General features: G+C 41.1%; 1 protein-coding gene across 1 annotated transcript in view; it reads right to left on the bottom strand.

Annotated features, from left to right (window-relative positions):
- Nucleotides 1–313: 313 nt before the first annotated feature.
- The window catches only part of PRKCB (protein kinase C beta), a 963,846-nt gene continuing 940,407 nt past the window's right edge, over nt 314–23,752 (bottom strand). Inside the window, exon 17 of the mRNA XM_086940462.1 lies at nt 314–599. Within this exon, the coding sequence (XP_086796588.1) occupies nt 447–599 (153 nt within the window). The 3' untranslated portion in view covers nt 314–446. The remainder of the gene's footprint in view (nt 600–23,752) is intronic.

Below are 23,752 nucleotides of genomic sequence, written 5' to 3' on the forward strand. Positions count from 1 at the left end.
AATAAATAAACAAAAAAGACACACAATTTGCAGACGTCGACAAAGATCCCCTATACGAAAACCATGCAGTTGACAAAAACGGTGACGCTGCAGCCACCTCCCGGTGGCGAAACGGCAGCGTTGAGTTTGGTAAGTGTTGGCCACCATGGTTTGGTTTCATAGACAAATGTGTCATCATCTCTGTGCACACCGCGGAGGGCCAGGACACGGACACACCAGATGCTAATATTGCAGATTGAGGCGATGCGTAATTTTTTGCTTAAACCTCAACAAGGAGAAACCAAGTGAGGATGGAACCCAGGATGGGCAAGTCCAAGCCTACAACCACCCACCATCTCCATCAATCCAGACAAGGATGTGTGGTCAGGCACCATGGAAGACAAGGGTTTAGCTCTCTGGCCCCCTTCCTGACATCACATCTCGCCCGGACCCTCCAAGCAACCCTCTTAAACGGAGATCACAAATTCGGGGTTCGTGTAGGAGAAGCCATCAAATTCGTTCTGATCCAAGTTCATGATAAAGAGCTTGTCCGTCGGTGTCAGATCCACCGGCTGTCGGGTAAACTCCTTGTCAAAGTTGGAGGTGTCTCGTTTGTCCTTCTGTGGTAAGAGAAAAAAGGCAAAAATAAAAAGGTGGTGTTACAGATCACAAAAGATTTAGCACACTGTGACAAAAGCTTGAAAATCTGCAAAACATCTGAGCATCAAAGACATTTGCCAAAGACAATTCATTCTTCTTTAGACAGGACTCCTAGGTATATTGATCACACTGCAGAGCCCTGGGAGGTTGCAGCACACAGGATGCACCAGGGATAATGGTCACAGATGGCAGATTACACATTTAATAACAAAGTGTGTGCATGTGTACATACCATGTCCAGAGTTCCTTTTAGGCACCATGAATTTAGGACTAGGAATTGCTATGCCCATCACTGTTCACCAAAAACCATTTTGGTACACCAGCACGACACTGGGACACTGCGGCCTATTGATGCCAGGCAAAGTAGCAAGCGGTGAGGGGTAGGTGAGTTGTGGGACAACCTGGACCGTTTTCTTCAACCAGCGGGTCAGTGCGGCAGGCAGGCAGCAGCAGGCTAGTGGCACTTAAGTGGTAAATCCGGCCCTAGGGCTGGTTGATAGGACTGTATTTTATTGTTTTTTTGGGGCTCCTCGTCATCTCATGGCACTCGGAGTGGGTTAAGGTGCCACACCACCACCACTCATTTCAGCCTTTACCCCACTCCCAGTGTTTTGAGATAATAGTCTGGCATCATTGACTGCAATTGGTGGGAGAGGGTCCAAAATTGACAGTATTCATGCCCTCCCCAGTCAAAGATCAAGCTCAGCAATCAAAGTGATGCTATTATCAATTGCCTCTACAGTAAAATTATGATTTACTCCCTAAAAACAATTAAATCTGCAGGCGCGGCTCACACAGGTAAGCGCTGTGGGGTGGTGAGCCGGGGTAGTGGAATTCGACATACGACGGGATAGTCAAAAGTAAATAAATAAATAAAACCTCTTACCTTGCGCTCGTCGCATCACTGAATCGGCGAAGCGGCGAGCACAAGGTAAGTGGTTTTATTTATTTATTTAATTTTCACTATCCCGTTGTATGTCAAATTCCTCTACCCATCACCCCGCCTCACCACCACACCGCGTTTACCTGTGCGAGCCGCCAGTGAAAACCTGGGCACCCCCAAAACATATGGGCATGATCTGCAGATGTTGCTGCACATTGAAGGACATTTTATCCCATAACTTCTGTTTACATTTTTGCAAGTGAACTAACCTAACAATAACAACATCAGTTGTCGCTGTTGTTTCAATTATGCCAAATGCTTCTCTCCTAGATACATAGGGACTGATTGACAAAGGGCTTCCACACTCATGGCGGACACCCCGCAGCCATGAGGGAGTCTCCACACTCGTGGCGGACGCCCCGCAGCCGCGAGGGCGTCTCTGCACTCGGGGTGGACGCCCCGCAGCCGTGAGGGAGTCTCCACACTCGTGGCGGACGCCCCGCAGCCGTGAGGGGAGTCTCCACACTCATAGCGGACGCCCCGCAGCCGTGAGGGCGTCTCTGCACTCGGGGTGGACTCTCCGCAACTAGAATTCTCAATGCAGACGTTCCGCTCCGAGTGCGGAGGATCCACCCTGAGTGCGGAGACTCCTCTACAACTGCGGGGCCTCCGGCACAAGTGCGGAGGCCTTTTGTGAATCAGGCCCATAGATCTTGCTAACATGGCATCTTCAGGCCATCCTTACCTATCTAGCAATCAGCAGGAGCCGATTCAGATAAATGTTTTCAGCCTCACTCAGTGGGGCGTACCACTGAGAGGCCTGATGACTTTAAATTTCCTTACAGCAACTGGAGCCCTCAATGAAGGTTGGACTGTATCTTGATAATAGTCTAAATGAATGCTCCTCCTATTTCTTACCCAGAAAGCTATTCAGCATTGCACTTATGTGAAGATCCAAGCCCAGGAGCTCAAAGTGAGAAGACCCATAGCAGGCAATTCTTTTTAAAATTCACTTTAATAAGAAGAAACGTTTGTTAAGGAATTTGGGCTGAGAGGAGAAAAGTTTTCTTCTGCAGAGCATCACAGTGACGAGAACCAATGGCTTAAGAGGGCTGAATCATTACCATATGTTGTATGCTGTGGTCGGTGGAAGCGTGTATGTATCAACCCAGGTGGTAACAAACAAAACTTGCCCACATAATAGTGATAGGACGCAACAACCTACTTCCGTAGAAAAGACAGTTAATTTTAATTAAACAAGGTACATAAAAATCCACCAAAGCAATTGTCTTAAAACTATTTTTTTTTAAATATAAGAAAAAATACAATACACATAGTCAAATAAGGAAATACAATAAAAGCAAATAGGACACAATAATCACAATTTCATAAGAACATAATATCAGTTCTTGAATTAATTATAAAATATGTTGTATTTATTGTGTCCTATTTGCTTTTACACTAACTACAAATGGTCGAGAAATAGAATGGCATTATTATAGGCCATAAAACACACAAAAGGTGACAGAAGGATGCTTGCAATAAGTCAAACTATTGGCATCAGGATGGCACTACAACCCAGCGTTCTTCTTCTCACCATGCCACCTCAGTTTGGGCCCAGCCATATGCAAATCAGTCTTGACCCTGCTCCTCATGGGAACAGTCCAGCCCGAACTGCCAGGCCAGGTCCTCCCTGAACCGGAACACAAGTAGCCCAGGAAAAGTTTCACCCTAGTTATGGGCTCATCAGCTGAGTATGGAATCAGGCCCAAGTGATTGCCCATGGCTGAGATTAATTCAAACATTCCTTCCATCACCCTGTTGTTTTTGCTTTTAAATAATCCGGTCACTCCAAAGGAAACAGCAGTAGCATTCACAGAGTTAACAAATGTAAAACTTTACCACCAGGCAGTTTCACAGAGGATTTCTCAAAAATGATCAACATCTTATTAATGTCAAGGATAAGAAAATAAATCCAGTGAATCCTGGATACAGGGAGAATGCAACGAAATTAGAGAGAAACAATTAAGCCTGTATTTGTTGTAAAAGATGAAAACATTTATTGTTGAGTGTCATGGCGGCTGGTGCCTCCTCTGAAAACTGAGTCTTAAGGCTGATTATAAAATGTTGGCTAAAAATATTAAACACATTTTAGTAACAAGTGATAAGTTAGTTAACAGCCAGATTTGATCCTAGGACTATAACATCTACAGCAGGACTATCGAGTACACTACACAACCGCCAGCAGTCATATTAGTCGACATCGATAAAGTTTGCAGCTTCACCTTCTGGAATCCTTATAGGGCAGTTCCAGAAAATTGACTTCTCCAATGGCATTTTACAAAGCTTTGAGGACTTCAGCACACAGTTCCATAAGTCCAAGTTTGACACTGCTCTTTAATATTCAGCAAGTAACTTGTGATGGATGCCCATAACTGACAGCATTGCCTGCAGTGTACTTACAATGATAGGCAGGCAAATTAAGACAATCCAGCACACATCACTCCTCTAACTTCTAACAGCATCACCTATTTAAAATTAAGTTTCAAGACGATGACTCAAGAGTAATAGCTACTGATGCAGCAACAACTTTACCTACAATATTCATAAAAATTAGACATATCTCTCCTTCCATGACTGCTTGGTCCATTTGGGGCTTGTTGGTTCCTCGTGTGGCTTTAGAAGGTGGTTTGGGATCTGTCGCCTGCTTGTAAGGAGCTTCTTTTTTTCAGTTTTCAGGGCGGTGGTGGGTGCCAATACTATTAGCAGGAATAATGCAAATGCAAGGGTTGATTCAATTATGGAAAGGTCAGAGGCTAGATTCAATACATGTGAACACGAAACAGGTTACCTCTGACACCATTAATGCACAAAATAGTTCTAGTCCCAAACGGTTTTTAATTAACGTTGGGGTGAAAGTATCACAGTTATGTTACTTTTTCTCTTTTTTTGTAGTAGTTGCCAAACAAACACGGCCCATCAAAACAGACCCCTTACATTTAGACATAAATACAAAAAATATATTTACAACAGACAAGATCCGATGTATCAGTGAATTATATACAGTGCAACATTCAAACTCAAGTATAGTGTACATATCAAAACAGTGAACCAGGTATACACATATTCACTCAAGAGGTACAAGATACCTGAAAAGTCAATTTTCAAGGGAGAAACAAAAAAAGTTCTATTATTTTCTGTAACAGGGCAGTACCCTACAATGGACTGTCCACAGAGATGCCTGACTTTATTGCCCAGTAAGAAGTATTCTGAATGTATCTCTAAGCACGAGAAAACCCCCGTTCATTTGAAGAAATGGTTTGGTCCAATGATGGGCCTGATTCCAATTTGGTTTAACTGAGAACTTCTCGCGTAAAAAGCAACGCGTTTCGACCTCCCTGTCGGCGAGAGGAGAAGCGGACCCCGGCGTACATTTGAACAACAAAGATGAATTGCTGTGACTCAGCGAGAGTACAACCACAGCATTACCAAGACATTTCCCCTTAAGGATCCCGGGTACCTTTGCAAGAAAAAGTACACAAGTCCTTAAAAACACATTCCCCCTGACGAAGACCTTCACCAAATCTGTGCCAACAGGAAGGTCGAAACGCATTGGTTTTTAGGCGAGAAGTTCTCAGTTAAGCCGAATTGGAATCAGGTCCATCATTGGACCAAACCATTTCTTCAAATGAACGGGGGTTTTCTCGTGTTTAGAGATACATTCAGAAGACTTCTCACTGGGCAATAAAGTCAGGCATCTCTGTTGACAGTCCATTGTAGGATACTGCCCTGTTACAGAAAATAATAGGACTTTTTTTGTTTCTCCCTTGAAAATTGACTTTTCAGTTATCTTGTACCTCTTGAGTGAATATGTATATACCTGGTTCTCTGTTTTGATATGTCCACTACACTTGAGTTTTGAATGTTGCACTGTATATAATTCACTGATACATCGGATCTTGTCTGTTGTAAATATATTTTTGTACTTATGTCTAAATGTAAGGGGTCTGTTTTGATGGGCCGTGTTTGTTTGGCAACTACTACAAAAAAAGAGAAAAAGTAACATAACTGTGATACTTTCACCCCAACGTTAATTAAAAACCGTTTGGGACTAGAACTATTTTGTGCATTAATGGTGTCAGAGGTAACCTGTTTCGTGTTCACATGTATTGAATCTAGCCTCTGACCTTTCCATAATTGAATCAACCCTTGCATTTGCATTATTCCTGCTAATAGTATTGGCACCCACCACCGCCCTGAAAACTGAAAAAAAGAAGCTCCTTACAAGCAGGCGACAGATCCCAAACCACCTTCTAAAGCCACACGAGGAACCAACAAGCCCCAAATGGACCAAGCAGTCATGGAAGGGGTCTGTTTTGATGAGCCGTGTTTGTTTTGCAACTACTACAAAAAAAAGAGAAAAAGTGAATTAACTGTGATACTTTCACCCCAACGTTAATTAAAAAACCGTTTGGGACTAGAATTACTTTGTGCATTGATGGTGTCAGAGGTAACCTGTTTCGTGTTCACAGTACTGTTAGCAGGGGCACCGATATTCTGATCACGCTTGAACCCATGTGGGCAGATTCTGTTGTTACAATACTTCTCTTTCTTACTGTGACAAGCGGAATGAATATGTGCACAATATGAAAGTTAGTTTCTATAATCTGTAAATGTGCGAGGGCCCGATTCACAGAACTAACTTAAGACAAAATCCTAAACTTACTACTTTTGGTATTCACAGAAGTTAGGATTTTGTCTTAAATTTGTCTTAGGACAAACTTAAGACAGACTTAAGACAGACTTAAGACAAAATCCTAACTTAAGTCTGTTTCAAGTCTGTCTTAAAACAAACTTAAGACAAAATCCTAACCTTTGTGAATACCAAAAGTAGTAAGTTTAGGATTTTGTCTTAAGTTAGTTCTGTGAATCGGACCCTGAGGGTTTGAGAAGGGTTGCTCTTGTCAGTTTCCTATTGACGGCACTGGGCTGTCCCACCTTCCTTCGGACAAACTCCAACACTCCACTGGAAAGCAGATTTAAAATTGTATTTATCATCAGCGTTGCCGCACATAATCCGTTTCGACTGGCTCCCCAGCCTTTTTCAAACTGACTATACATCATCACGGTAACCAATAAATACATGCAATATGTTACACATAAACAGGGAAGAAATACTTCATCACTCAGCTGTCAACATAAAGGGCAAGATGCGGCTTCAATTAATACATTCATTAAATGCATGCTTAAAACATTTATAACATCTATATTAGGCACAATTCATGAATGATTGTCCTAAAATTCTTTTTTAAATTATTGTTTTTAAAAATGTTTTCAAAAAAATGTCTGCGGAAATCTCTTACATGACATTATATATATATTTGTGCAATGGCAGTGAAAATAAATGACACTTTTACGACAATGCAAAGGTCAGATTCAAATGTATTTCCACATTAGGGACACATATGATACATGTACCCAGTCATCAAGATATGTCAGAACCACCATTCCAAGATGCTTTTCCAGCATTAAACGGATAAGGAACGTTAAACTCCTCTGAAGGGATTCTGGGGATATAAGCTTTGGGAGGAGGAGGGCAGGAATCCCAAACAGGGATAGTGTACGCGGCTCTTAACTTTTTGACTTCTGTGCCCCCCCCCTCTTAGACTGGGGACACCTACTGAGTCATTACTAAAAGCCTATGACCCTGGCCTAGGAATATTTGACAATTTGAACCACAAACAATGCAAAACAAATACAGAAACAAGCATTCATCAACCAAATACACAAATGATTAAATATTTTATTTCATTCCCAATCAAATATTTTATAAAAATATGTTTTAATTGGAATGTTGGACCTTGTCTAAATTCTGTTGAGGCAACTCATCGTCCATGGCATATTCTGTTTGATGCTTTTGCACTGCTCCAATGTCTCAATCTGAGGGCACTAACTTACATTTTAGCCTCCAATTTGAAATTCCATCACATTTGCAGAACGTTTTTAAATTCTAAATGTTGCTTCTTTATTTATATACACTTCATTAATCTGCTAATAATATTGAATATATTATTTAATTTCCTAAGCAGCCGCCGACCCACTAATTAGGCTTTGCATTCTCCAAGGGGTTTCTGGACCGCAGGTTAAGAGCCACTGTTCTAGTGTATTAACCCCTTCGATGCGAGTGACGGAACCATTCCGTCATCAGTCACGGTTGAGCTGTGCTGATGACTGAATGGTTCCGTCACGACCACACCCGCGATTGGAATGTTCAGCACAGCGCTGAAATTTCGGCCGCAGGCAAGGTGTTAAGGACCCAGTGATCAGTGGGTGACACCCACCGTTGCACGTAAACAGATTACGTAGTCGATCAAACTCTAAAAACAAATGCAAGCTAGGAGTGCTAAGGACTTCTATATTTTCTACATGATATTTCTCAGCATGTTATGAGCTTAATAGTTACCTTTTCCATCTGTTTCAACAGCTTTTTAGTAGCTATTTTCACAGATAAATCTGTTAATATGATGACAAATTATTTGCTCTAGATATGGTATATTTGCCATGACTATTTTTTGCAGAGTAACGTCGCTCCTTAGCAAAACTGATGATTGACCAATCAAAGTTTCACAGACCATATTCTGTGACACTTCGATGAATCAATGCCATGTCCCTATTGGTCAAGAAGAAGCCATTGCTCCGCTTGTCAAGATAGAGCCAGGTCTCTATTGGCCAAGATGAAGCCATCACTCCCCTGGTCAAGACAGAGCCAGGTATCTATTGGTCAAAATAGATAAATTGCTCCACTGGACAAGATAGAGCCTGGGCTCTATTGGCCAAGATAGAGCCATCGCGCCACAGGTCAAGATAGAACCAGATCTCTATTAGCCAAGATAAAGCCATCACTCCACTGGTCAAGATAGATATATTGGTCCAATGGTCAATATAGAGCCATCGTTCCAATGGTCAAGACAGAGTCAACACTTTTCTGTTCGAGACACGTCAACAACTCTATGGATAATCACAGAGTCTTCTGTCGACTATTCATGATAGATACATCGCCTGCTGTCGAAGAACGGGCCATTGGGTGACGATTCAAGTGAAAGCCTGCGTCCAATAGAGAATCATCACTCTGCTGAAACAGACAAAGCTATCACTCAACTGTTGAAGACCTTTGTTGAGCCCTCCAGGGACAATAAGTGAAGCTGTAAGTGGAAGTGAGGAGTCACAGAGAAGGTCAGTTAGTCATTGATTAAGAGGTAAGAGGAGACTTTTATGTATTCATTAAATTACAGGATCAATACATGGAGCAGCGTCACCAACGACTGGCTACGCCTAGCTGTCGATCAGAGTTGGTTCAGCGAATGAACCATATATAGTTTACATAACATGCACAAGGTTAGATGAGGAGAGGTGATGCCCCTCCCTCTTAGAGAAAAAGCCATTTATTACCTACAGCAGAGGCTCTTAAACCTTCGACTTTTGTGGGACCCCACATCATCATTACTGGAATCCGGAGATCCACACGGAATCGTTATTAGATTCCAGGGCCCGCACTGAGTCATTAATGAGAGCTGGGGACCTCGATCTAAGCATTGTTGATGATTTGAACCACAAAATGGCTACCCAAAAAACATACAGAAATAACATTTATCAAAACAAATCCATAAACAGAAAATTATTTTAGATAATTCACCCACAAATATTTAAACAAATCAAAATGTTTGTTTCAATGGAAAGCCCAGGGGCCTCAAATCACAGGTTAAGAACCACTGATCTTGAGTACATGGGCGGCCTCTTCATTAGAGCGGAGGAGCATTACCCCACTATCTAAAATGCCCCAGAGATGAAAAAAAAGGTAATAAAGTTAATTTATTACCATTTTATTTTTCATCAGCTCGTCTCTGAGCCTGCAACAAACCAGCCTTCATCACTGACTCACACAATCCCCATCACACCTTTACTGAAAGCTGGACCAACTGTAAGGACTCAGCCACTCCTCCAGTCCTTCACCGATCATGCCACCTTTTCATGCACACAACCCAGAAACACACAAAGGAGTGGCTTTCTCCTCAACAAATCACTTGTGACCACCACCACTCCATGCAACCTATCCTCCAATCCTCTTTCAAGTAACACTTAACATCCCTTTTAAAACAAACATATTAGTGCCCCCTGACTTCATTCAACACTTTATTGACAAAGTTGACACCGTCCTTGACTCACTTGCACCCTCTACTACTTTCATCCAACTACAACACATCCTATTATCCCACTTTTCTGCTCACTCATTGGCCAAAACATGCCTCACACCACCACATTCCCAGGGTGGTCCATGGACCTCATACTTATATCGAACGTACTGCCCACTCTCAACCTGCTGTCAACCCGTACCCATCTGACCATCCTTTGAAATTCATGAAAGTCAACATTTTCACAGCACTCCCCCTAATGAACACTCCTAACTCTAAGAAGACTCGCTGCCCGGAATCCTTTCGCATCACCATCTAACTTTCTTGAGGCAGCATACTAAACCTATTCCAAACGGGTTTCCACGGTAAACAACCTTTACGACGCAACTTTTACAACCCAAACCATTACAACGCATTGTGCTGGGGGGCGCTCTAGGATAGGGAATAGGTTTAATTTACTATCCAACATCTTCCCTACTATCCACGGGGACTGGAGTTGGAATAGTAAATTAAACTATTCACTATCCAGCGCCCCAAAGCACTATGAGTTGTAAAAACCGCGTTGTACAGGCATGTGTGGTAAAAGCATGCGTTGTAACGTCATACATCCAGTTTCCACACCCTTCTCACCAGCGAAACACCAGTATCACATCAATCCAGCTCAATACATATCAATGGGCTATCCAGTAAAACTAGATTAATAAAAGCTATAAAGAACCCTCTGCCGTACATGATAATGATATTTCAAGTCACCAAGGAGTTCCATAACCATATAGAGAAACAGGGCCAACGGTCAAGTCCGTTTGTAAGGTTTTTGAACTCCAAGGTAACTTGCAAACTCATAATCAGGTACGCTACGGGGTACTTTATCCCTTATAATATATGGTCACTTCATCACCTTTCCCACAAACCACTTAAAACCATGGTGGGTGGCTCTTTCATATGAAAGAACAAGCATATTTGAAAATATGAAGAATAAAAATAAAACCTCTGGTGCAAAATTAAACACATCAAACACCTGTTAGCAATTTGTTGCAAACAGGTATTAGAAACAGTTTAATAGAAGTCAGATAAAAAATAAAAGCTGCACTAGCTCAGAATATATAGAAACAAGCAGAGCCATTCTAACTTTTCTCTAACTATCTAAGGAGAGCAAAGAAACATAAACATGCTCTCTCGGCTTGTCATTGGAAGCTAAAAAATAGAGCAAAAGAATGAAAATCAAAGTTTCGTTTTCATTGCTTTAAGAAGCGGTTTCTAATTTTTCCAAGGCACGGCACAGAAACTAATATTATGCATTATCACTTTATTGCCCTCACACACAGCAGCAACAAATGAATCAGAATTAGAACTTTAAACATTCTGAAACTTGTTAGAAGATGCATATGACTCTGGACCTGCGGACATCTTCTTCCTTCTTTGTTGCTGCTCATACACAGATAAGTACATTCAAAGGTTCTGTCTTACTTTAGTGTATGAGAGTGGCCTACTTTGGACAGATTTGTAAATATATATCTAGGAATGTATATCTTCAAGGAATGATAGTAAAAATAGGAGGAAAAGCAGTAAGGAGCAAGTTGAAGAGCAAGCTCTTGATGTAGAGTCAGGGGTTATGTAGGAACTTTTTTGGTGGATCTAGCAGAGAGAATAGGCAAGAAAATTGATGATTGTGTAGAAAGGCACATAGGTAAAAGGGATACTGCTAGGAGTGTGGTAGAGGATGAGAGGTAATTGTCGGTGGAGGACGTTGAACCTGTGGCAAGTCGCTCAGGTCAGGTTGGTCAGCAAATTGAGATGCACGTCAATGCGAGTGTAAAATGGTCTGAGCGTAAGGCTCCGGAACTGGGGACAGCTATGAAGGCTAAAGGAAAGGTTTACAATGTGGTAGCATTTGACGAGACGTTAAGCAGTGGTGACGTAGATCTAACCTGTTCATCAGATATGGATGAAACAGAGAAAGAACGTGAGAAACCAAAGAATTGGAAAATGGATCTAAATAGGATTAAGATAGAAATTAGTGATTTTGTAGATCCATTGGGGGGAGAGATGTTTGACCCTGTTTTGATACAACATCCACCATCACCTGAGTGGATGCCAGCAGAGCGTGTGGCTCAATATATATCCTATTGGATATGGTGAAAAATCCCAAAGGACAAGGTTGAGGTCTGTGTGTCCAAGACCAATTTTGGATTCAAAGGTGGCATATATGCCAAAATTGGATCCGAAAATGATGAGTTCCTTTAACAAATCAGGCCGTGACCCTAAGAAGGGGTTAGATAAGGGTCTGTCTGGATGCCAAGATAGGCTCCTAGATATACTGGGTCCACTGATAAAAGCACTCGATATGTGTGAGAAGGCTCACCTAGGAAATGCAAGTGTGAATACTGAGGAAATGTGCCGATGAGTCCAGAGGACTATATGCCTGTTGGGCAATGCGAATGCTGCTCTGTGTATGGAGAGGAGGAAAAGCATTCGGATGAAGATCGACTCTAAGTTGGTGGAGTTGACCAGCAAAGAATTTGGGGTAGAGAAATGACATGTTATTTGGTGAGGAATTTGTGAGTGATATGTCCAGGAATGTGGGCACATTTAATCGCTTGCAAAAGGCTCAGAAAGATATCAGGAAGGTTTTTGGTGGGGCCGGGAGAATGCAGGGCAATTCCTTCACCATGGACAAGGCATCACTGTGGGTTGTTTACACGAGGACTCTATGGTTACTGATACAAGGTGGAGCAAGGTGTGCTTTATCCACAGAGGCAGAGATCAAGGTCAGGAGGGAGTCGAAGTGAGAGGAGATCGAGGGGAGGAGCAGCTATGTTTAAAGCAGGACCCTAAATGTACCCATGTAAAACTGGGTAGCAGACTAGCTCAGTTTGTGACACGATGGATGGAAATTACAAAAGACTCATGGGTGTTGAGGACGGTGCAAGGATATCAGATAGATTTTGTAGGGACACCAGTGCATAAAGGGTGTCTGAGAATGTTAAGATTTCCAAGAGAAAGGAAATGTTAGTGACTCAGAAAGTGGAGGCACTTCAAAGGGGCAATAGAGAGGGCAAGGAATTGTTCAGGATGTTTTGTGAGCAACATATTTCTAGTAGGAAAAAAGTACAAGGGTATTAGGCCAGTCATAAATCTTAGAGAGTTGACTGATTGGTTATGGTACAATCACATCAAAATAGAGGGTATACACATGTTAAGAGACATTTTAAGAAAAGGAGACTGTCTGACTCCGTTGGACTTGAAGGATGCTTACCTGACAATTCTGGTGTGTATGGAGCACAGGGACTACCTTCAATTTCATTGGAAAGGAATACGTTGGGGGTTCAAGGCACTTCTGTTCAGGTTGACCTCAGTTCTGTGATGTTTCAGAAAGGTCATGAGACCAGTAATGACTTGGTTGAGGTCAAGGGGAGGTACGTCTGATGGTTTATCTAGATGATGTTCTGTTAATGGCAGAGACAAGGGACTTGGCATTGGACCAGACAGGGTTGGCTGTGAGGATTTTGGAGGGCTTAGGATCTGTGCTAAATAGTGGCGAATCCTCTGCAATGCCTGACTCAGAGCCAGCAAATGTAAAATAAAACAATGTTCTTGTGTTGTTTTCTCTTGCATCTGCAGGCTCTTAGCCAGCTGTGTTGGGAGGGGCGGTGCAGAGGCATGGGAGGGGGAGGAGGAGTGCTAGTGTACTCCACTCCCTAAGAGTTCATGGGTGTTTGCCCAGCTGTCTCTGGCCGACCAAAACACACATGCACACTTAGGTTTTCTACAGCCCAGCTGCATTGAGCAGCCGGGCTGGAGAAACCCCCACAATCTCACTGGTCAGAGCAGGGCGTCTTTCCTGCCTTCTCAGATCAGCACAGGGATTGGACAAGGAGTCTTTCCCAGGGGCTGCTGGGATCAGACAGGAAGAGGCGAATCGCACGAAGAGATGCGACGCTGGAGACGGCAAACTGTAGGGTTTATTTTTAATATTGTATTTCTATCCGCCCATGCAATGCCTCCCATGTGACTCCACCCGTCCACCACCCTTTGTTTATGGCAGCCGCCGCTGGTGCTAATCAGGGACAAGTCATGTTTGATGCCCAAGCAAGAGATGGGTTTTTTAGGTTTTCAGATAAAGACCTTGGAAGCTGTGTTAAGATTGCCTATGGCGAAGGTGGAAAAAGATTCAAGAGAGTTGGAGAGTGGAACGTGTGGAATGGAAGGGCATGATTTGGGGGTTAAATACTCACAGAAGGTGAGGTTGAATGACGAAGCTCTGCAGAAGGTGAATTGGTGGTTGATGAATATAGAAGCATGGAACAGCAGGTCAATTTTTGGAGAGGTACTGGAAGTAGTGATTGAGTCAGTCACAAGTCTTCTAGGTTGGGTAACCAGGTGTGATTCAGTGACAACAGGAGGATGTTGGTCAGTCAGCAAGAGTGGGATGCATATCAATTACTTAGGGTTATTAACAACATCGTTTGCAGTGAAGAGTTTTGTCAGGGATCAGTTTAAATAATACATGTTATTGAGGATTGACAATGTCTCTGTGGTGAGGTATGTCAACAAGTATGGAGGACCACAGTCAAGAGTGTTGGCGGAGATAGCAAAGGAGTTTTAGGGTTATTGTCTAGACAGGGAGATCATGGTTCAAGCACAGTACATTCCAAAAGAAAGCAATGTGGATGCGGATTGGAACTCCAGATACCTAAGGGATTGGAGGAATTGGCCGTAACAGGGATGTATTTTTGAGTTTGTGCAGGAGATGGGGTCCATTGGAACTGGATCTATTTGCAGACAGGTTGAATGTACAGTGTCTGGATTTTTACAGTTGGAGACCAGATCCAGAGGCAAGAGCAGTGGATGCTTTTCTGAAAAATTGGGGGGAGGGGAGGCTTTATGCGTTTCCTCCCTTCGCAATGATTCACAGGGTACCGATGAAAGTCAGGAGAGAGAGGACGGAATTGGTGCTGATGACATCGATTCGGCAGTCGCAGGTATTGTTTCTGGATTTGATGAGTCTGTTGATGGATGGTCCGGTGTTGATCCCTTGTTTCCTGGTGGATTTTCAGAGAGGATACCACGATTGGTAGTCAGGTCAGCTAGTGTTGATGAGATGGATGATTTCACAAGAGTATGGCAGGTGTCTGGATTATCGGAGGAGGCTTCAGAGCTTATCAATGAGTCTTGGGCACCAGGTACAATGACGGCTTACGGGACAGCAATGGAGATGATGGAATGGTTGGTGTACTGCAAGAGGTTTTGCTTCCGTATCAGCACCTGTAGTGGAGGTAGTAAACTATTTGACAAAAGTATTTAATTTAAGGAAGGTTTTTATTAATGTTCAGTAAATTTGAGTCAGTCAGCAACTTCAGCCGGGCATGGTTTAGTAGATGGGGTGCCAGTATGGCAACATGAGTTGGTGAGAAGAATAATTAAGAGTGTTCGTATGCAGGCTCCACCAAAAACAAAGTATTCTTCGCTATGACAGTGTTAAAAGAGGTTGTAAACTGGGGGAGTAATGAGTTCCTTTCTTTGAAGCACTTATTTTGGAAATGTGCTGTTTTTCTTTGTTTAGTTTCATTTAGAAGGGTTTTAGATATAAGGACTCTGGAAGTGTCTTCAAGAAGTTTTCAGCCAGAAGGGGTATGTTTTGAGGTAAGGAAGAGAATGAAGACTATGTAAAGAACGATTTTTTATCCAACGGTGGAGGGTCATGAGACTTTATGTGCTATGAAATGTTTGAAGGAGTATGGGAGAAGAACATTGGGATTGAGAGCTACAGGATGTCTACAGTTGTTGATATACTTTAGGTATCCCAGTGCCCACACCTACTCTGGCTAGATGGGTTAGGGAGGTAATGAGGAAGGCACAAATTGATCTGAGTCAGTAAGGCTTACATGACTGGAGTAGCCTTACTGGTATTAATAAGGTAGCGGATTGGTTTAGTAATGAAACGTACAAGAGATTTTACATTAAGACTGTGGAAAATGCTGTAGACAACATTATGGATGGGCTTTGAACATGCAAAATATTGGCTTCCCTACCTTTACATAAAATTTAGATTTTCCACAATTTTAATGAGCAGAAAATCAAGATTTTGTGAAAGACCCAGAGGCTAATATTATCCCTCTCATAGTCTTCCCAACCCTATTTACGTATTTGCATTTGTTTTCCAGGACAGAGTTAAGAAGGAGTTTATGGAGAAAGGATCTTGGATATTATGGAGATCGTTGTGGATAAACAGCAGAAGAAAAGGTTTTTTTTAATTACATGTTGTATTTGAAATGAGTTTATACGCAGCAAAAGGAAGGAAGATGGCGGCGGGCTCCAGGGTTTTATGCATGTTCTAAGAAGTTCCAGAATGTTTAAAGTTCTAATTATGATACTTTTTTGGTGCTGTGTGTGACGGCAATAAAGGGAAAATGCATAATATCAGCCTTTGTGTCTTTAATAAAATCTTGATTTTCTACCCAACTAATAATATTCAGGTTCTGACGCTTTTTCTTTATAATCGGTGATTGTGTGTTACAAGTTGCAGATTATAAAGAAATTAGAGACTGCTGTTTATAAAGAGATTACAGAATACCATGGTGGAGATTTTACCATTTTTTCACGTAGCTCACTGCAGCAGCCATAAATGCTGCACTGAGTGAAAAGGAGAGAGGAGGATAGTGCCCAATTTACTAAAATAAGGCACTCTCTTCCCCTCCACCTTGCGCGGGTGCTGAAATCAGATGTCGTGCGCCACGCAGACACCTTAGCGACATGGTGCAAGGGTGTGTCTGTGAGTCTAGCATAGGTTTTGTACTGGAAGGGAACCCTTCAAGTGCAAAATACGATCCTGAGACTAACTTGAAGCCTTTTACCACTTTGCATGTGTGCTGTACAGTGGTTCACCGATAGAATGTCGATGTTAAAAATATTGATGTTCAAAATATCGAGAAAAATATATAGACTACAAAAATATCGACTCCCATACCTACACAGCGAAGTACAAAAATATTGAATCAAAATATCGATGTAAAAAATATAGATGTAAAAAAATTTTGATTTATATATGTATATAAAATAAAATAATATATATTAAATATATTAAATATTAATTCTTAACTTTTTTTTATTTAATATACATTTTTACAAAATATTTTAAAAAATAATACAAGAAATCAACACACAAACAGAATAATGTATCCATATATATATTTAATTTAAAATAATGAATCAACTGTTATCTTTAATTTATTTTAAAACTTTAACATTATATAAAAAATAAAATATATATACAAACAATTCAAAATATAAAAAAAACATTCCAGAATAAATTAAAACATTAAATTGTGAACAAATATTCAAACGTAAATTGCCCAATACAATCAATGCAACAATAGGAAAAGTGTTGGATAGCATAATAAGGACATTTACTATTCCAAATCCAGTGACTGCAACAGTAGGGAAAGTGTTGGATAGCGCAGGGGTAAAAATTACTATTCCCACTCCAAACAGTGCAACAGTAGGGTAACTGTTAGTTACCAGAGAGGTAAAAATTACTATTCCTACTCAGTGAGTGCAACAGTAGGGAAAGTGCTGCATAGCAGAGGGGTAAAAATTACCATTCCAAACTCCAGTGAGTGCAACAGTAGGGAAAATGTTGGATAGCAGGGGGGGGTAAAATTTAATATTCCCACTCCAGTGAGCGCAACAGTAGGGAAAGTGTTGGATAGCGGAGGGGCAAAAAATACTATTCCCACTCCAAAGAGTGCAACAGTAGGGAAAATTTTGACAGCAGAGCGGTAAAAATTAGTATTCCCACTCCACCGAATGCAACAGTAGGGAATGTGTTGGATAGCGAAGGGGAGAAATTACTATTCCCACTCCAGTGAGTGCAACAGTAGGATAAGTGTAGAACAGCAGAGAGGTAAACATTACTATTCCCACTCCAGTGAGTGCAACAGTAGAGAAAGTGCTGGATAGCGGAGGGGTAAAAATTACTATTCCAACTCCAGTGAGTGCAACAGTAGGGAAAGTGTTGGATAGCGGAGGGGTAACATTTACTATTCCCACTCCAGTGAGAGCAACAGTAGGGAAAGTGTTGGATAGCGGACGGGCAAAAAAATACAATTTCAATGCCAAAGAGTGCAACAGTAGGGAAAATGTTGGATAGCGGAGGGGTAAAAAAATGTATTCCCACTCCAGTAAGTAAAACAGTAGGGAAAGTGTTGGATAGCAGAGGGGTAAAATGTACTATTTCCACTCCAGAGAGTGCAACAGTAGGGAAAGTGTTGGATAGCAGAGAGGTAAAAAATACTATTCCAACTCCAGTGAGTGCAACAGGAGGGAAAGTGCAGGATAGCAGAGAGATAAAAATTACTATTCCCACTCCAGTGAGTGCAACGGGAGGGAGAGTGCTGGATAATGGAGGGGTAAAAATTACTATTCCAACTCCTGTGAGTGCAACAGTAGGGAAAGTGCAGGACAGCGACGAGATAAAAAATATTATTCCCACTCCGATAAGTGCAACAGTAGGGAAAGTGCTGGATAGTGGAGGAAAAAAAATTACTATTCTCACTCAAACACTTAAAAAGTAAAAAAATATTAAAAATTAAATTAAATAAAATATTATAAACAATGTTTAATATATATATATATATATATATATTAAATGTATAAAAAGAACACATAATATAATATTAAGTACATATAACAAAAACCTACAAATATTATATAAAATAAAATAATAAATACATTTACAATAAAATAATTCTTTAAACTAGAAAATATTTACAAACAGAAAAATTAATTAAAACATAAATGTATTTATTTTATTTCATACCCTATAACACCACACCAATAACAAAGCACTTCAACATTTTTAATTACATTTATTTACACAATTAACATAATTAATAATCAATTAAAAGATACAAATTAAAAAAACTAATAATCATTAATTGACTATACACAGTTTACAACTATAATATCCACAACAACCACCTAAACTAAACTATAAAATAAAACGCAATTAAAACTTGTTTTAAAATTAAAAACTATTACTTTTAACAACTAATAATTAAAATGTATTTAATACCCACCCTTTACCCCCTTTAAAAGTAAAAACAACACACACAAAATGAAAAATTAACCAAAATAAATATAAAATGATTAACATTAATTAACAACTATATATTAATTAATTAACCACAAATGACTTCCCATCCTTTACCCTAAAATTAATTACACAAATACCATAATTAATTATTAATTACAAATTAATTAATTTAATTAACAGCCAATTATTAATTCATCAATGAAAAATCAATTCCTTTCCACACTTTCCACCTATAAATACCACAACACACACCTAAGATTAATTACACAATCACCATAATTGATTGCCAATTAATTAATTAAAATGAATAAGCAATTAATTAAAATTACTTTACGCATTTAACACTGTTATATCCCAATTAAACAAATTCTAATAAATAAAAACTAATCAATAAAAGCAATATAATTAAATTGCTTCTCACCCTATTCCCCTTTAAACCCACAACCTGCTACGGAACTAAAAACGCAAAATTTAACAAAAAAGAAATCGTACATTTAATATAATTAAATGACTTCCCACCCTATTCCCCTATCAACCCACAACCCGCCACGGTACTGAAAAACGCAAATTTCAACCCAAAAAATTTAATAGATTTAATATATTTAAATTACTTCCCACCCTATTCCCCTATAAACCCACAACCCGCTACGGAACTAAAAGCGCGAAATTCAAATTAACAAAAATTAATAACTACAAAAAATGTAACATATATATTACAAATACAAACAATTCCTATACAAAAAAACATCCATCACATACATATAAAATATAAACTAAAATACATAATAATAAAAAACGATATTTTTAACAACTATGGGACTGATTAGGATGGGCGGCGGACTTGTGCATGGGAATGAAGGTGGGTCCCATGGGTAACACCCAAGTGCACCCCCCACTCCCACACCCCCTGGGGGCCCGCAACAGGCCCCCATTGCAAATCCCCACCAGTTTTTTTGCCATGGAAAGGCCTTTAAAACCCAGCATGCTAATCTGGATGGTGGTGCCTGCTAGGCACCACAACCATATTGAGGCCCAAGTCCGCCTGGCCGGCAATCGGAACGATTGCCAACTTGCGGAAAAGCGACAGACACACATTAACTTCTACAGCGATACCCCCGCCATTATAACATGGCGGTGGTAAATCAAGTTGCAATGGCGGGCGGATCGCCACCGCCGGGCCGGCGATGTCGATCCGCCCGCCATCCTAATGACCCCCCTATATTTTTGCAAATGATATTAAACACTTTGATATTTTTTACATCGATATTACTTACCTTAAGTCGATATTCTTGACCACGATATTCTTGCCATCAATATTTCTGACCCACGATATTAATGACTCGATATTTGTACAACTCGATATTTTGTACTCGATATTCTGTCTCTGCACCCTGTACAGTGCAGCACACATGCAAAGTCGGAAAAAGCAAGGAGAAATGAACGCATTTCTCTTTCCCTGCGCCTACTTGAAAAGGGCACAGTTTTCTCACGCTAAACCCTGTAAAATCGGGTTCAGTGCGAGAAACCTTGGGTGGTTGCATGGGGATGCCCATGCTCCACCCATGGTACGCCCCCTTGGCGCTAAGTAATGCTAAGCAGTGCTTTGCACTGCTTTGCATTACTTTCACATTATTTCCAACGCTAAAAAGTTTAGAAAAAAAAGATTTTGCATTGATTTGCGTCCCTTTTGTGACACAAAAACGGCGTAAAATCTTAGTAAGTCTCCCACCATGTATTATAAGGCTGTTATGCATGTCTTCCGTAGGAAGCCTCTATTTTTTACACCAGATTCTAATTCTGGCTACTCACTGCTATGATGTACCAGGCCAGGCTCTCGGAGAGCCTGTAAGCCCCATGATTGTCTGCTTTGACTGACAGCAGAAAGCACAGCTGCAGGAGGAGGAAGGAAGGTAGGAAAAGTGGTGAGGGTTGGGTAAGGATGGCAGGTAAGGTATTTTTTTCACATTTGGGTCAGGGAGGAGATGCCCTGTGTGTGTAACAAGAATTGCCGGTTAGGGGGATGTCTGTCACTTCGGGGTTTTGGCTGTCATAGACAACATGAGTGTTGTTCTTGTTGTCTATTTGATGTCACACAGAATCCCGAGGTCAAAAAAAATCTCTGTGAATCACACATATCCATCTATAATTCTAGATATAATTTTAATTTCTGAAATCCCAATTCTAACTGGGTAAATTGGTCTCAATTTCCCATTTTACCTTGATTTGACTAATTTTCTGTTTTTGCACAATTTAGAAACCTCTAGAATAATTTCAGTTCAGTGTGCTGCATGAGACGTATCCATTTTAATGCCATTTAAGTTGGCCCTTTAAGTAATGCACCAGATTATTGCGACTGTCACTAGGATCATTCATGGTAACCTCATCAGATCATTCTTCATGAAATCTTGCTACATTTATTTCAGATTTTAGTAACTGACACTGGATGCAATAATGCAATTTTAGAAAATGGACCAAAAATCTGGGGGACATGGAACAAATATAGAGGGAGTATTTTTGATCCTCCATCGGATGGGGAGGAAGATGTCTCAGAGGCGGATGAGGATTGAGATGAGATGGGTGGTGGGACGGGGCTTGAATGGCCGTTTACGGCTGGCGAAACTGTGCATTGGTAATAATGATTGACTTGTGTAATTCTGAAATGTGGTGCTATGATGATTTTTTATACAAAAGACTGTCTTATTTTGTAATAACTCTGAAAATGAATAAAAAGTTAAATTAATAATAATAATAATAATGCGATTTTATGTATTAAACTGAACAGCTTTCAAATGAGGTTAAGGGACAGAAAAGATGAGGACTAAAGCACAGGAAAGGATGAAGAAGGCCTCAATGAAGAGGCTACAATGGCACCGAAACGTGTAAATACTGTGGATCTGTGCCGCATGGTACAGGAGCTTGCGACAAAAAGAGGAGCTTGTGCTCCGCACTCCTGTGCATCCAGAGATACAAACATTAGGGTTGGAAATTCAAACATTTACATTAATACACATAGGGGAGATTTACTAAGATTTTACGCCGTGTTTGCATCACAATAGTGACGCAAATTGGAGCAAAATCTTTTCTTCCTAATTAACCTTCCAGCGCTAAACTTGTTTAGTGCTAGAAATAGCGTGCATTACTTAGCGCGCATTACTTATCGTCAAGGAGGTGTACCATGGGTGGTGAACCACCCAAGGTGTCCTACGCTAAACCTAATTTACTACACAAAGTAGTCAGAGTTTAGCATCAGAAAGCTATTCCCTTTTGAAGTAGGCGCAACGCAGGAGAAATGGTTTCACTTCTCCTTCCTTTTCCGACTTTGTACATGTGCTGCACTGTGCGTCACACACACAATGAGGGAAAAGGCTTAAAGTCAGTCTGTGCATAGTATTTTGTACTGGAGAGGTACCCTTCCAGTACAAAACCAATGCTAAACTCATGGAGACATGCTTGCACTTTGGCGCAAAGATCTTTCTGTGGTGTATGGCTGCTGATTTCAGCGCCGGGACTAGGGAGAGGGTAGGAGAGTGACATATTTCAGTACATTTGGTGCTCAGCTGCTGAGAAATTAGTAAATCTGGCCCATAATTCTTTGTGTAATTTTGCAACTCTCTCAGAATTCTCAGAACATTCAAGGATCATTTGATAATACATAAGTGCTCAAATGCCATGCACAATTTGTCTTTTCTTTCTTCACGGTATACCCAAGCAAACCCTCAGTTTACACACGTCTGGGCTTCACACATCAAAGCTTTGCCCAAGGTTACACATATTTAACAGGCTCAGGAAGCAATCACTCGGACACTGGCTTCTGAGCTGTCCACACAGACTCAGATTTAGGACAGCAAAGCTGCACTAGAGGTTGACAAATCTCATTGGCTCAGGCTTCAGGCAGCAAAGCCATCCCTCTGGCTGCACAGATTTCACAGCTCAGGCATCAGAGAGCAAAGCTATCCCTCAGGTTACACAAGTCTCATAGACTCGGGCTTCCGAAAGCTGCCTAGACTCCCGGCAGATGGAGGTTTCCAGTTATAAATGGCTAACTGTGGAGCACCATCCTGGCGGCAATCCTTTAAAGGCAACAAAAATATGTCACAATCTGCTCCCTAAACAACAGAAGAGATACTGGTAGAAGGAATTGTTTTGGGCTCTTTACATTGAAAAGTGGTTTGCAAGTGTGTAGAACACACAGAGGCGGTAAACCCTGGGTGGCGGTTGCAGAGGAGGCGGTGATTCCCGACATATAGTAAAGTTAGCACTGGGGCTGCCAGATTTGGGATTTGTGAAGCTTCATGAGCCCACCAAATCAGCCTTCTGTCTTGTTGGCAGCCATCTTGGAAATGGGCCACTATGACGGTACTAGACAATCACACTTTTATGCTAAGATAGTCTACCGACAGCAATTAGATAAAAATAAAACACCCTGGTGCATATTTATGGGGGAACATCCTTTACAACGTGGATGTTACACCGCAGTTCCCTTTCGACGCAACTTTTACAACGCAAGTTGTAACAACGAATTGCGCTGGGGGGCGTTCCAGGATAGTAAGTAGTTTAGTTTACTATCCAACTCCTTCCCTACTATCCACGGGTACTGGAGTTGGACTAGTAAATTAAACTATTCACTATCCAGCCCCCAACAACGCAAGTCGTGCTAACGACTTGCGTTGTAAAACATGCGTCGTAAAGTACTGCGATGTAAAACATCGCGTTGTAACGACATACATCCTATTTATGAGTTTTGTGGCGCAGGGCAGTTTAGCAAGTCAGCTTGGTGCACTGCCCTGCGTCACAGGGAAAGGGCAGGAAAGGTCTGCATTTGTCCAATACCCCTGTGCTGGCGCCATATTGGCAGACTAATACCAACTCAGGCCCCCTTGCACCATTGTGCAAGGGGGCCTAACAATCCTGAGAGGCTTTTTCCCCTCTCTCTCTCTTTGTGTGCTG

Source organism: Lissotriton vulgaris, chromosome 10 (genome assembly GCF_964263255.1).
Source record: "Lissotriton vulgaris chromosome 10, aLisVul1.2, whole genome shotgun sequence".
NCBI classification, from domain to species: domain Eukaryota; kingdom Metazoa; phylum Chordata; class Amphibia; order Caudata; family Salamandridae; genus Lissotriton; species Lissotriton vulgaris.